Raw genomic sequence first — 13,614 nt, 5'->3', positions numbered from 1 at the left:
TGGAATCGCTAGCCACAAGTTAATGCTGCATGGACTGCAATAAGCCAATAACTATCTAATTTGCGTTTAGTGCAACTCCATTATTAGTGTACGTTTCAACGTCCATCTCTTTCAAATTTCAATGCAACAAAGAAAGCTTCAGAAATAGTGAAGAGACTCCATCCAATATAATTCATTAACAAAGAAGCAATTGATATAGGGGCATTCAAAGCGTCAAACAGATGGTTCCGCTTCTGGCTGTTGATATATAAAGACACCACTTAGAAACATAAACATTTGCAAATTTCAGAGTCATGCAGACATCGTCAATGGAGGTAATCTCTGCACTTGGAGTGGCACTCTATTGCCCTAGCATAGAAACGTAAGCAGCATGGACATGGCAAGTGTAGAAAGGATAGAAGAATTGCAAAAGTGACTTTTTTTTTTTTTTTTTTTTGAAAGGTTGCAAAAGTGACTTTAAGTGCGAGATGTGTGGTGGTAAAGCCACTTTTACTTCTTGCTTAAGTTTTTAAAAAGTTAAAAAAAAACAGTGGATTCGGTGGATTCCTTTCTAGCATATGATGGCTGCAGTAATGCTGTAATTACAGCTCATCTCCGGCCAACTATTCTTAGATAGGCTGTAAGAATACTAGTTGTAACCGCCTCTATCTAGTAGGCTCTATGTTATTGAATCTTGATTTCATTTTGGTGAGTTTGAGTGTATTTCCTCCTGTTATAAGAGAAGGTTATTGTTAATTGTGCTCTCCTTATTGTAGAGAGAGAAATAGTTGTATCATTTTTGTTATAGTAAAATCCTTCTGCAATTTGTCTATCATTATGTGCTCCATTTGTTTTGGTAGTTTCTACTTCAGTTGTAATTGTGTGTCCCATACCACAACATCCCAACAGATTTGATTTCATCATGGTTAAAGTATATCTCTTATTTTTAGGATAGAATATTATTGATAAGTCACATCTTATATTTCTAGAATATATGTTTCCACTTTTACTTCTTGCTTAAGTTTTTTATTTAGGGGGATCGAGCTTGTTTGACGCATATATAGGTCGTGCAACTCAAGGCAAAGTAGTGTCTAGATTTGATAATTCACTTATTCCATGTCAAAGTGAATTAGGGAGTCAAACTCACTTTGCAACTTTTCAGACTCATGCAGACGTCGTCAATGGAGGTAATCTCTCTGCACTTGGTTTCTCTATATTTTATACGCGCAAAACACAATTCTTTCGAAAGCTTATAAGGGTTTGGTTGGTGAATTTCCAGACATGGTGCGCTCACATTGCTTCTTTGGTGCCCTCTGACCTCACTGCCATTCCCAATCCAGATACTCCCTGCGGGAGGTCTTATTTTTTCCTTTCTCATCCACTGAATACATTTTTTCCTTTTTCACTCTTTAATTTGATTCCAGTAGTTATTATAGGTTCAAAATGCAATCAATCTTGAAACATGTAACGATATATTGATGTATTTACAAAAGAATTTTCATGTACTAGATGTCATCGCCTTCCCAACCCCTATCCGATTTGGCGTTGCTTGTACTGTAAGGTCGTCTTTTGTGGTTTGCGCGTGGGCAGCCATATGTATGAGCATCATAAGGAGTCAAATCATTCTCTTGCTATCAGTTGCAGGTACATATATTTAACCAAAGATTTGTAGTTTATACAAATTGATGCCTCGAATCTTTCATGCTCTTCACTTTTCTATAAATGCCTTCTGGTTTTGTACCTACAGTAAAAAAGATCCAGTTGTTTTTTGTTACTTCTGCAAGATAAATGCAAAAGCTCATCAAGTGATCCAACAATTGCAGGCTTTCTCCAAGGTGAGCCTTTTGTTTTGGCTTCTGAATTTTTGGTTTTATCTATCCTCCAAATTCCAATCACGCCTGTTTACTTGACATTTTTAGGATAAATCTTCTTCATCCAAGCTAGAGAAGCTCGATGCTATGATGGTTGAGGTTTCTAATCTCATTTCTGAACCATTTCCTAGCTTTGATTTTCATCAACCAGAGGCTAAGTCATCTGTTGGCCAGGACGAGTATGCATTGGCCAAGGAAGGACTCCAGAAGATCTTTGATCGGGGGTTAGAAGCTTTAGCTGATGACCAAGTGCAAAAAGAGTTTCTCACTTATACAGCCATGCTTTTATCAGTTGATTCGTGCCCATCACAGTTGAAGTCTAACCTTTCATCATTCACAGAAAACCTCCCAGAGGAAACCTCCACTTTTGTTCAAGCTAAACAAAAGTTGAAGGTGGTCTCTGACCTATCAGCTTCTGTTACCCACAAGAAGTTTATGCTCCGGCAACAGAGTTCCAAGTATACTGAGACGAAGAAAAAAAGTATTGCCTCAGAGGAGAAAATTGCCAACCTTAAGGCCAGGATTCAAAAGTTGGAAGCTTCTCTAGCCACAGAAAAGAGAAACAAGGCAAAGATTGATGAGGTTTTGAATTCCATCGAGACACAAGTAATCACGGCCAGAGATGGATTGGTCTCAGACTTGGCACAAGTGTCTGCCATGGAGGGAACAACCCAAGCTGCTAACCTAGTAGCTCAACAACAGTCGGCGTGGAATAGCTTAAGGACTACTTTTACCAAGTTTGCATGATGTATATCGTAATATCGGTACATCCTAGTTAATCCTTAAATGCAAAATGAAGGAAGACAATGTTTAACAATCCTTTGTTGCTTGTAGTTAGACAAACTGAATTCTTTTTTTTTTTTAATACAATAGACAAACATGTTTAATCCGCAATAGGGGGACAAAATCGTGAAATAAAGGAAGGATATTTCTTAGAATTCAATCATTGAATTTTATATATAACTCATATCTTATAAGAGTTGATTACACACGATTATGTTTACCATTATACTATCAAATCTAACCATCCAATTCTAGTGCAGAAAGTAGTTATTTCCAAAAACTTGTGGTACTTCCTAGTACATCGCAAGCACGCTGTTCGCACTCTAACTTGCCCCACCTTGCATCAACTCGTTCACAGGGGAAAACCACTTTGTTAAGGCTGTATCAGTAACCCATATATTAGAAATCAGAAGAATAAGTTTGCCAAAGATGTATAAATCATATTCAGGTCAAAGCTCGGGGTGTACGTCACATAGCCATTTAATTTACAGGACCAGCGCAATTGAACTTGTGTATTGAGCTTCCACCAGCTTGAGACCAGGCAAAGCATTGACTTAAAATCAGATCTTAGACATTGGGAGAATAAGTTACCTTCTGTTGACAGTATTATGCACATGACATATCCATTGGGAGAATTCAGCATGAGATCCAGCCTGTACAGGATTTGATCTGCCAAACATGTTGCAAAAATACATCCAGTGGATTCAAAAATAAATAAAGGGAGCCTTTGGGAGATCATTTGGTAATAAAGAACCCTATAATGTTGTTGAAACTTAGGGGAGCAGCTAGTGACCACAAAAAATGATGAGCTTCAATAAAGATGAGACTGTGTACCTCAGAATTTCTTGAAAATGATCTGCACATTCCTTGCAGGGGTACATTCGTGATAGTATTGACATCTGCATAAACAATGGAATCCTGTTAGAATGAGTTCTTCCACTACATTATCCACTTCACATTGCTCCTAAAATTAGTCTGATGACTAAACAATATATTATTACAGGGGCTTCTTGTGAGATGAATTTCCAACATAGAAGCAGGAAGAAGTGCCCATGTACTACAAACATACTTTTTCATACAGAACCAGTCCTTAAAATCCTGACGAACCTCCATCCAAAAGCAACAACGATTTAAGAAGGCTAATACAATTATCACTTCTCTTTAGCTTCTTACACTCCAGATTTTAGAAAATCTCAAAAAACATTCAGTTCAGGGCTAATATCATAGTTTTACAAGAAAAGGATTCTAAAACTAGACTTACATCTGTAAACTTTTATTTTCCTTTTCAGTAATGAAATATAATAACTAGTGGAGAGAGAGAGAGAGAGAGAGAGAGAGAGAGTAGCGTACCAATTCTTTTACATCCTTCTTCTGTTGCCTCGTTGGATTATCCGGATACTGAAAAGTTCAAAAAAAAATTTAAAAAGTTCAATCTACAATTAAACAGCTAATTACTACATTTAGTATCTTGTATCATTTCATTAAGTGCATAAGTGATGTAATTCGTGTGAAGCTACATTCTGAACTTGCCTGGATGCTTTCTCCTTTTACTTTTCCCTTGTTTATTAATCAGTATTGAGAACAAAAGTGAAGTCTCTCAAACTTGCCCAACTTAAACCTGGTCAGTGAAAAAAGACCCTTTCCAGACTTCATACGGAAAGAAAGAGAGAGGTTTAACAGGAAGAAACAAGTGAAGATACTTTAGTGATATAGTCTGGCTATAGGCTATAGGATAACATTGTGCTGCAATTACACGAGGTAGTGGGTGCTAATCTAGGGAAGTTCAACTATTCAAGACACAAAATTCAAATTTAACAACTTTATAGGATACTAAACAGTATAAACTATTCCCTTTACCTGAGCAGCAAGAGTGTGAAGAAAAGTCCAAGTGGCTCGTCCGAGCCCTTCTTTCGTCACAGGACCAGCCGATTTTCCCTGAATACAAAAACACTATTAAAAACTATAGCAATGAAGCAAAAAACTTCACAGCTAACTGAGTCCCCAACACATTGCAATGCAATCACAACTCGATATCGGGAAACCTCTACACCAGCATTATCTGCAAACACGTCTCACCGGATTAGCTACCCTGTGACGACTTTTCGTAGCCACTCTTTTCGCATACAAACTGCGAAAGTCAGAGAGCAAAATCACCAATGCAAATAAATTCTTGTCATCTCTCTCAGGACTTTTATCAAACAGGTGATATGCACAGCTTACTAACCCAGAAGACAAACCCAGAAAAAACCAAAGAAAGCTGCAAAATTCAGATTGAAAAGGAGTGCAGGGGATTGTGAATGAGGGTGATTACCTTGTTGTTGATGAGATCTTGGGGTTGGAGATGGGTGGGGTCATTCTGTGATGGGGAAACTTTGGAGGAGGAAGAGATGGAGATTGAGGGGGTTTTGGGTGTGGGGTGAGGAGGTTGGGGTATGAGATTAGAGAGGTGGGTCTGAACTGAGTTTGAGAGTTTTGCGAAAGTTTGGAAGAGTGCCTGCAATGGATTCTCGGACATTTTCAGAGATAGGGAGAAAGAAGAAGCGAGAAACCAGAGAGCGGGAAAAAGGTTTATGTAGGGTTTTGGTCATAAGGGCCTGTTTGGGGTGTGGAGCTTATGAAAAGGCCTTTTTTTTTTTGTTTCGTTGCAAATGTTTTATAGGATTAAGGATTGTGGCTTCTTTTGTTAATTCACTCCACCTAATATGAATGGTTTCTCGTTTAAACTTTAACGTCAATCTCGTGCAATAGTAAGGTTTTTTGTTAGAAAAAATAATGTAATTTTTAGCTTCGATCGAACATCAGCAACTATATTAGCATTTTTGTACACATGTAATAGCATGAGAAAAACTAATTTGAAAATGTACCCAACTATTGATCATAGCTAGATGAAGGCTATCATCATTATTATGCATCGTGTCCACTAGCAAGAACAACGTTATTAAACATGATCTCAAGTGTCACTTTGATCTCACTTTAGATACTATGGTTTGGTGGGACTCGCCCCCAGATTTTGTTGCTTCTTTTTGCAATAGAGATTTTATGGGGCTTCTTAATTTTCGCTTTCGGTAGTTTTTGCTTGGTTGTTTGGTCAGATGTCTTTCAACTTTCTTACTGGAGGAGTTAGGTTCATGTCTCCCCTATCTAGTTAGTCTTTTTTTCTTTCTTCTTTTATTAATAAATTTGGGGGGAATTTTCCTCTCTCATTAAAAAAAAAACATGATCTCAAGTGTCAGTCTCATTTATTTGCTCATAACCAATGTAAAATCTTATTATCAGTATGCATTTTAGGACTTGTTCGGCTCTAATGTTTTTGTGTAACTTGGTTTACCGATTATCACTTGTTTTTGTGTAACATTTTAGGACCTAGCTCCGTAGTCCATCCACAATTCCATCTTAAGTTTTACCGAGCCAAAACCAGGTTGTAACCACTATTGAATTTAAATTCTACTTTACTCTTAAATTATGTAAGAAGAGTCCATTTGGTAAACAAATGGGACAACAAGACAATGAAATGAAACAAGGCCAAACGAGGAGTAGTATTGTTTTCCAATCCTAGTGGCAATCTCAGATTGGAATGGGCTCTTTTATTCTTTACGGAATCCAAGAACATTGGGGTTCCCCAGTCGCATCCTAACATTTTCAAACACACATACTAATCCCACTTGCGTCTACATGAAAAGTCAGAGATTGAATGTATGATTGATCATTCCTGACCCCACAAATCCTAAAGATCATCAATCCTGACCATTCCCTTGGAACAAAGATGTGGGTTGAAGATTAAGAACAAGTCCAACCATGCCATGTTTTCCAAGAAAACAGGGTAGGAGTGGAGGGATTCATAGATCCAACACCTCTCTTATGAAGATTAGAGGAAACCCAGTTTGATAAATCTTAAATCTTCAAAGCAGGTACCTTTATATCTGATCATTTTGTTTATGGGTTTGAATGAGATTACTGTTTAGAATTAAATAGAGCTCAGCATCATAGACGAGTGGGGAATCCGTACAGGTTAGAGTTACTTAGACCGAGTTATAAAGTTGAATCCTTTATGGTTTTTGAAGCAACTTACAGGTTAAGAGTTAGTTTGTGCTTAGCAACATTAAAAAGTTACAAAGATCAAACATTTGGGCATAACCCAATTCACTGAATCCATTGTGCTGCTTTGGTTTTGGAGTTTTGAATATTTTGATCTGTAAGTTTGTGGATGGGTGAAGAGGGAATGGTCAGTGATGTCAAGGACACAGCTGCTGCCAAACCAAACCCAAAGTTGACACTTTTGCCTCTTATAGCTTTAATTTTCTATGAGGTTTCTGGGGGTCCTTTTGGAGTTGAGGATTCAGTCAGGGCTGGAGGAGGCCCTCTTTTGTCATTGCTTGGTTTCTTAGTGTTTCCCTTGTTTTGGAGCATTCCAGAAGCTTTGGTGACAGCTGAGCTTGCCACAAGCTTCCCTGAAAATGGTGGATATGTGCTTTGGATATCAGCGGCTTTCGGGCCATTTTGGGGATTCCAAGAGGGGTTTTGGAAATGGTTTAGTGGGGTTATGGACAATGCTCTTTACCCTGTCCTGTTCTTGGATTACTTGAAGCATTCATTTCCCATATTTAATCGGATGGTTGCTCGAATTCCAGCTCTTTTGGGAATAACATTCTCATTGACTTACTTGAATTACCGCGGACTGCATATTGTCGGGTTCTCTGCTGTTTCACTTGCCGTTTTCTCACTTTGCCCATTTATCGTGATGGCTATTCTTTCTATTCCTAGAATTAGGGTCAAGCAGTGGCTAGTTGTGGACTTTAAGAAGGTGGAGTGGAGGGGATACTTCAATAGTATGTTTTGGAATCTGAATTACTGGGATAAGGCAAGTACCCTTGCAGGGGAGGTTGAAAATCCAAGCAAGACATTTCCAAAGGCGCTCCTTGGGGCTGTAGTTGTGGTGGTTTGTTCATATTTGATTCCACTTCTTGCTGGTACAGGAGCCTTAAACTCTCCATCTAGCGAGTGGACTGATGGGTACTTTGCAGAAGTTGGGATGTTAATAGGTGGCGTTTGGCTCAAGTGGTGGATTCAAGCAGCTTCTGCAATGTCTAACTTGGGGTTGTTCGAAGCAGAAATGAGCAGTGATGCCTTTCAACTTCTTGGGATGAGCGAGATGGGAATGCTTCCGGCTATATTTGCTTCAAGGTTAGCTATTCTATATGCTTTCACTTCCTTGCTGATTGTTTTTTGTTAGAATGTCTCGGCTATTTTCCTTTAACTCCCATTAGCCCTCAAGAAAGTACCTTCAAAATTGAGTTTCATATCTGGGAACTGAAATGGATTGTTGTTTGGACGTGCCTGATTGTTGTTTTTAAATGCATTCTTATAGGTCGAAGTATGGAACACCTACCATAAGCATTTTGTGCTCTGCCACCGGAGTCATCTTCTTGTCGTGGATGAGTTTTCAGGAAATCTTGGAGTTTTTGAATTTCTTATACGCTATAGGAATGCTTCTTGAGTTTGCTGCTTTTATAAAATTGAGAATAAAGAAGCCAGACCTTCACAGACCTTACCGAGTTCCCTTCCAGACATTTGGGGTAATAATGCTTTGCCTGCCTCCCGCATTGTTGCTTATTCTCGTTATGTGCTTGGCTTCTCTGAGGACATTCTTAGTAAGTGGTGTGGTGATTATAGTGGGTCTTTTGTTATACCCTCTTTTAGTTCATGCAAAGGACCATGGATGGGCACAGTTCGATGCAGAACTACCCACTGAGGCTCCCAAGAATTGTTCGGATGGCCACTCCATGGTTTCACAGTTGCATCAAGAAGTTCAAGATGAATCTTCTGTTAGCCTTCTCTCAGACTTGCCATCTGTTAAAGCAGAACAAGAATCTTCGACAATAAGGCCAGCAGAAGCCTTCAAATTAGAGTAGGTGGCCTTTATCATACTTCTGTACTACAAAGATATGTAACACTACAACTTTCACGGGTTGACCAATTACAAAGGAATGTATTCTTTAGCTTGTAAAGAAGCTGTAATCCTAGTACTCGTAACACTACATATTTGAATCTTTCGCTGTGCCATGATTTGGTATGAAGTTATTTGATGCATTCTGGTCATTTAAGTTTACTTGAACATGCCACAATGTGAGGGAGCGTTATATTTTGTATGTGATTATCAAATTCGAAAGCATCATAGAAATTTAAAGCTCTGTTTGATGTATGAAAAAATGGGTACTTTAGCAGTCAAACACTTCTTTAAGCATACCGAATGGTGAAAGCAAAGCAGAGAAATGCAGTCTGAGTATATGTGCTATCAAACAGAACATAATGACATCTTAATCAACCAGAGATGTTACATCAGAATAATCTCTCAAGTCTTTCGCTATCAATAAGTTGATTGTTTCGCTCTTGTATCTTCGAAAAGAAAAAGAACATCAGATTTTCGCGTCCAAGATCCAACCTTTCATCACACAAAAGTTACTATCATGTATTTATGTACTAAATGAACTGTAAAAATGTGCATCGTATGAGCTGGTTGTGTTTCTGTTCATAATGTGGAGGGAAATTAAGGAAAGAAAAAACACAACACTGTTACTAAAATGCCTAAACAAACGGGGCCTTGAAACACAGAATAGCGCACGTGTGTGTTTTATACCAAAGAGGCAAAGAAGGTTCGGATAGCGCACAGAGAAAGCTCTACATCTTAATCCTTGTTTGGTGGGTTTCCTTGTTATAACTTATAAGAAGTACTCATCACAGTTTACAGAAATAGCTTCCAAACAAAACAGGCAAATAATTCAGACAGTCTCCACTACACTTCTTCAAGCCATTGACTTGAACCTAAATCCACTCAGGTGTGTTTTTCTCTGAAACTTGTTTCATTCTTTGGTCAATTTGCTTTTTGGGTTTCTATTTCTTGCTAAAATCTAAAATTGGTTTGTGCCACTTTTGTGAATTGTAGCTGAAATCTAACTAATTTGGTCCAGTTTTGTTTCTTTTACTCTTTTATATATAATATCCGAATGTCCTAAAGCTATAGCAATTTGTTCTTGAACTCTTAGCATAGTCAACGTGTAGTTCCCATTGATAATTGTTTCAGTAATTTGAGCAAAATCTGTAGTTGGGTCTTGTTCATTTTGGTTAAAGAGTTTGAATTTTTGCTTTCTGATTCCATTTTTGTCAATATACATTGTCTGGAATTCTGGGCTTTAGGATTTGGAATGAAGATCTTGCATTTTGTCATGTAGGTATTTTGGAGAATTCAATGTTTAGAATTGAGATGTGGTTTTGATGAAATATAAGAAGCTGAGGGGATGAAGATGTTGCCCAATCAAACCTTTTCTCGTATTGACACTTTGGAGCTGAAATCAATGATTGTTCGAAAGATTGGGCATGAGAGAGCTGAGAAATACTTTGAACTGATCAGAAGATTGTTTAGTTTGAAGATTAGTAAGTGTGAATTCAACAAGTTCTGCATTAGGATTATTGGAAGGGACAATCTTCCTCTTCATAACCGGCTTATTAAATCAATCATCAAGAATGCACACCTTGCAAAAGCTCCACCTTTGACAAGTTTTAGGAAACCCGGAAGCACTCTTACTGTTAAAGTTGCAAATGGATATAAGAGGAATGGAGATGCAATTCCTCAATCCCCTCTGACGGGCCGGTCTGCAGTTAATGGAGACCACAAGTTTCGTGACCGTCCAAGTCCTTTGGGGCCAAATGGGAAGCCCCAAGATGTTGCATATGAGGAAGCAGTTTCCAAAGCACAAGTACAGCAAAGTGCTGCTGAATTGCTTTCTCTTGGCAGTAGGCCTCCAATTGAAGTAGCCTCGGTGGAAGATGGAGAAGAGGTTGAACAGGCTGCAGGAAGCCCGAGTATTCAAAGTAGAAGCCCAGTAACAGCTCCTTTTGGTATATCCATGAATTTGGGTGGATCACGCAAATTTCTCCATAATGCATCAGTATGTCGTACATATCACCTGGAAACCTGTCAAAACCACGGTGAGCTACCTGATACAAGATCATTAAGAAGTCGTTTGGATCGGAAATTGCAGATGGAGGGCATGAATGCTTCTGTTGACTGTGTTAACCTCTTGAATATCGGATTAGATGCTTATCTCAAGAGATTAATTGAACCTTGTATAAGGTTTGTTGGGATGAGGCAAAGAGAAACAAAATCTACTTGCGCAACTATGTTAGATTTTTGTGCAGCAGTGGAGTTAAATCCTCAGATACTCGGTGAAGATTGGGGCATACAGCTTGAGAAGGTTGTCTCGCGTGCTTCTGAAGATTGAAAGAAACTGTATACACACATTCAATAGCTGGTGAGATCCTAGAGTGGGATATTACACCCTCCATTAATCATGGTTCAGTATTTAGAACCCTTAATTTGACCTCACATGAATCTCCTCTGCTTCCTGTCATCAAGTTTTTGCATTGCCATAGGGCATGAAATTGTTGGTTCTCGGGGAAGTTATTAAAGTCGTTGTGTCGGTGGCTTGTTGATATGGTAATTTGTTAAACTTCGATACAAGTAAGATCTCGTTGCTTAAAGAGTTTTAGACGCAGCTCTTCCGTTAATTTTGTGTTCCCTTTTTTCTTCTAGTGGCAAGTTTTGCTATTTCAGTCAAATCATTGGTTAGTTAAACAGTTGCAAATCTTTTGTAAGTTCAAATATTTATATGAAATTTACTATTCTTCCTTACCTTCATTTAATTTGAGTTTATCATTCTTCTCAACTGTTGAAGTGAAAATCTGCTACCCATTAGTACATTATGTTAAACTCAACTTAGTTTTCCTGAGTCTGTTGGAAATAGCTGGTCACAGGTCATAATTTGTGCTGGGTATTGTATTACCTTCTATGAGTGTGGATTCTAACTTGATAAAATCTTGGGATAAATCTCTATCTCCAACAAATCTGATCTACGTTAACCAATTGAACCATTTGGGGTATCTCTTTTCTTTTCTTTCTTTCCCTTGTACATACGACATTATTCTTTGGCCTGTGCTGACATTCATATATGTAGTCCTTGACACACTCAAATGACTAGGTATGTCGACAGACCTAAGTTCCCATTTCATCATAATGTTAATCTTTGATTGTGGGCTTGCTTCAATTTTCTAGTAGTGAGGAAATGCGTATCTGGGCACCGATGATCAACTGTAATCCTTAACAGGTGAGAGTTTGATTACTATTAAGCATATTAGTTCTTCAAGGTAGGATGTAACCATCTTTTTGAGCTCAATATAGTTTCCTTCCTATGATATACATGAACATTTGTCTGGTTGTTGTTGCTTCAAAACCATGCATGCTCACATTCCGTTGATTTGACGTAGGCAAAGAAAGTAGAAGAATCAGAATCACCTTTAGATCAGAAATTAGAACGAATCTGTGACATAGATATTGGTCTGCCGAATGAAGATATAGTTACTTGGGGACTAGATGTGAAGCAGCTTTAGAAAGACTTTTCTTTTTCTTTCTTTTTTCTTTCCATGGAAGCTACACTACGACATAATATGTTGCAGTTACATGTCATATTAAATACCAATCAAGCCATTTTTCTTCAATATTCAACCTATTTAATGTTAACTGTGGTGCTTGTCTTCAAGTTCTATTTGTTAAATGCCTTTCTGTTCTATGATACTTATATTGATGGTGGTTTCAAAAGCTCAATGCATGACTTCTCCAGCCTAGCCTGCTTTTTGAATGCTGTATATATTCAAGTTGGTTATGTAAAGGCATCAACTGTAGTCAGTTGGCATTTAAATCCAGATTTGAAGGAGTCTAATTGATTGTGAAACCCAGGATCTTTTTGCTGTTTCCTTCATGGATCTCACCAATCCATTAATGACTCCTACCTACTAGTTCTGCCGGCATCTGAAGAATGAAAGAAAAGTTGAAGGTGGGTAAGGGTTTGTTCTTCTTCTCAGCTACTCACAACATGAATTTTTTTTTTTTTCCTTTTCTTTGGGCATCCTCTAATCATTATGTTATGTTCATTTGTGTACTGCCTTGGCTTGACCTCCACATCTAATTTCATTTGTTCCTATTTTCTAAATTTCCAAATCTGAAGAGACCTGCTGAAACCGGGTTTCAAACTTGCAATCCTAATGCAGTGTGCAGTTACACCCCAACTTATTTTTTAATTGATTGATGATCATGTTTAGCCTAACCTTAAGGATTCAGGACCTTCCACTTCTTTTTTTTTTTTTGGGAGCACTACTCTTTTGAATAAATGATTGAAACAAGTTACTTTAAGTTGGGGTGACTTAAAGTAACTTGTTTCAATCGTTTATTCAAGAGAGTAGTGCTCCAAAAAAAAAAAAAAATAGAAAGAGAAGTGGAAGTTCCTGAATCCTTAAGGTTTGGCTAAACATGATCATCAATGAATTAAAATCAAGCTCAACGTCTGTACGGATTAACTATTTGTCGAGTAATATTTCTGGTGAATATCATTAGTTCATATCTCTTGCGAAAATCCAAAACTGAAACTGATTGAAAAATTGGAAATACTCCTATGCACCGATGTTGTAGTTGACTGAACACTTAAAAGATAATATTAACTCTTGATAACCACTGTAAGTGGTCTAGTGGTTCTTACCTAGTTGGGTGTGCTCCCCAACCTAGGTTCGAACCCCGAAGCTGTCAAAGTGACGAGGCATTGTGCTGCAATGCACAGTTGGAACATTTCACATGCGCCGAAGGGTTTTATCTTGGACCTAGGAAGCTTTTGGGTTCCCCTTGACAAAGTCAAAAAAAAAAACTCTTGATATTTATATTCAATTTTTTTTGTAAAGAATGAAAAATATATTTAATGCATTCCAACAATTCATTCATATTGATATAAGTGCGCGCTTTGGTGCTCAGAATTCTCTTACCTGAAAAATGAAGTAAGATCAAGCGGTTTGTATATTCTTTTTATTCTTTTCCCAAAATATCATGGAGGGAAGTGTTGGGACATGGAGGGAAACCAAAACCCAAAAAAACGTGAGAACGGTT

General features: G+C 37.9%; 4 protein-coding genes across 6 annotated transcripts; 3 read left to right on the top strand and 1 right to left on the bottom strand.

Moving 5' to 3' along the window:
* Positions 1-1,052: 1,052 nt before the first annotated feature.
* Positions 1,053-2,733, top strand: LOC133739005 (uncharacterized). 2 transcript variants are annotated; one of them, XM_062166714.1, is made up of 6 exons: positions 1,053-1,166; positions 1,259-1,335; positions 1,489-1,623; positions 1,727-1,814; positions 1,899-1,949; positions 2,025-2,733. In XM_062166714.1, exons 1-6 carry the CDS (start codon positions 1,146-1,148, stop codon positions 2,595-2,597), a joined length of 945 nt encoding a protein of 314 aa, XP_062022698.1. In that variant the 5' UTR covers positions 1,053-1,145; the 3' UTR covers positions 2,598-2,733. The 2 variants fall into 2 exon arrangements, with proteins under 2 accessions (XP_062022698.1, XP_062022697.1); XM_062166713.1 differs by having other exon boundaries at positions 1,899-2,733.
* A 45-nt stretch (positions 2,734-2,778) lies between these two features.
* On the bottom strand, positions 2,779-5,254 carry LOC133739006 (FAD-linked sulfhydryl oxidase ERV1). 2 transcript variants are annotated; one of them, XM_062166716.1, is made up of 7 exons: positions 4,945-5,123; positions 4,710-4,761; positions 4,491-4,568; positions 3,984-4,031; positions 3,468-3,532; positions 3,225-3,302; positions 2,779-3,012 (listed from the first exon to the last, which is right to left on the bottom strand). In XM_062166716.1, exons 1-7 carry the CDS (start codon positions 4,986-4,988, stop codon positions 2,901-2,903), a joined length of 477 nt encoding a protein of 158 aa, XP_062022700.1. In that variant the 5' UTR covers positions 4,989-5,123; the 3' UTR covers positions 2,779-2,900. The 2 variants fall into 2 exon arrangements, with proteins under 2 accessions (XP_062022700.1, XP_062022699.1); XM_062166715.1 differs by lacking the exon at positions 4,710-4,761 and having other exon boundaries at positions 4,945-5,254.
* A 975-nt stretch (positions 5,255-6,229) lies between these two features.
* On the top strand, positions 6,230-8,720 carry LOC133738703 (probable polyamine transporter At3g19553). The gene is made up of 2 exons (XM_062166286.1): positions 6,230-7,814; positions 7,999-8,720. Exons 1-2 carry the CDS (start codon positions 6,838-6,840, stop codon positions 8,540-8,542), a joined length of 1,521 nt encoding a protein of 506 aa, XP_062022270.1. The 5' UTR covers positions 6,230-6,837; the 3' UTR covers positions 8,543-8,720.
* A 603-nt stretch (positions 8,721-9,323) lies between these two features.
* Positions 9,324-11,325, top strand: LOC133738553 (uncharacterized). Its single transcript, XM_062166113.1, has 2 exons — positions 9,324-9,466; positions 9,860-11,325. The coding sequence occupies exon 2, from the start codon at positions 9,926-9,928 to the stop codon at positions 10,907-10,909; it is 984 nt and encodes a 327-aa protein (XP_062022097.1). The 5' UTR covers positions 9,324-9,466; positions 9,860-9,925; the 3' UTR covers positions 10,910-11,325.
* Positions 11,326-13,614: the final 2,289 nt, after the last annotated feature.

Source organism: Rosa rugosa, chromosome 3, assembly GCF_958449725.1.
Source record: "Rosa rugosa chromosome 3, drRosRugo1.1, whole genome shotgun sequence".
NCBI lineage: Eukaryota > Viridiplantae > Streptophyta > Magnoliopsida > Rosales > Rosaceae > Rosa > Rosa rugosa.
Note: the sequence above shows the minus strand (reverse complement) of the source record. Positions and strands in the feature narration are given on the sequence as shown.

Coding starts and splice junctions, on each gene's coding strand:
- LOC133739006 (XM_062166715.1), bottom strand. CDS start 5,148: ATGTCCGAGAATCCATTGCAGGCACTCTTCCAAACTTTCGCAAAACTC. Junction 3,533..3,983: donor AGAAGGATGTAAAAGAATTG/GTACGCTACTCT, acceptor TTGTTTATGCAG/ATGTCAATACTATCACGAAT. Junction 3,013..3,224: donor CATAATACTGTCAACAGAAG/GTAACTTATTCT, acceptor TTACTGATACAG/CCTTAACAAAGTGGTTTTCC.
- LOC133738703 (XM_062166286.1), top strand. CDS start 6,838: ATGGGTGAAGAGGGAATGGTCAGTGATGTCAAGGACACAGCTGCTGCC. Junction 7,815..7,998: donor CCGGCTATATTTGCTTCAAG/GTTAGCTATTCT, acceptor GCATTCTTATAG/GTCGAAGTATGGAACACCTA.
- LOC133739005 (XM_062166713.1), top strand. CDS start 1,146: ATGCAGACGTCGTCAATGGAG. Junction 1,167..1,258: donor TGCAGACGTCGTCAATGGAG/GTAATCTCTCTG, acceptor GTGAATTTCCAG/ACATGGTGCGCTCACATTGC. Junction 1,815..1,898: donor AATTGCAGGCTTTCTCCAAG/GTGAGCCTTTTG, acceptor TGACATTTTTAG/GATAAATCTTCTTCATCCAA.
- LOC133738553 (XM_062166113.1), top strand. CDS start 9,926: ATGAAGATGTTGCCCAATCAAACCTTTTCTCGTATTGACACTTTGGAG.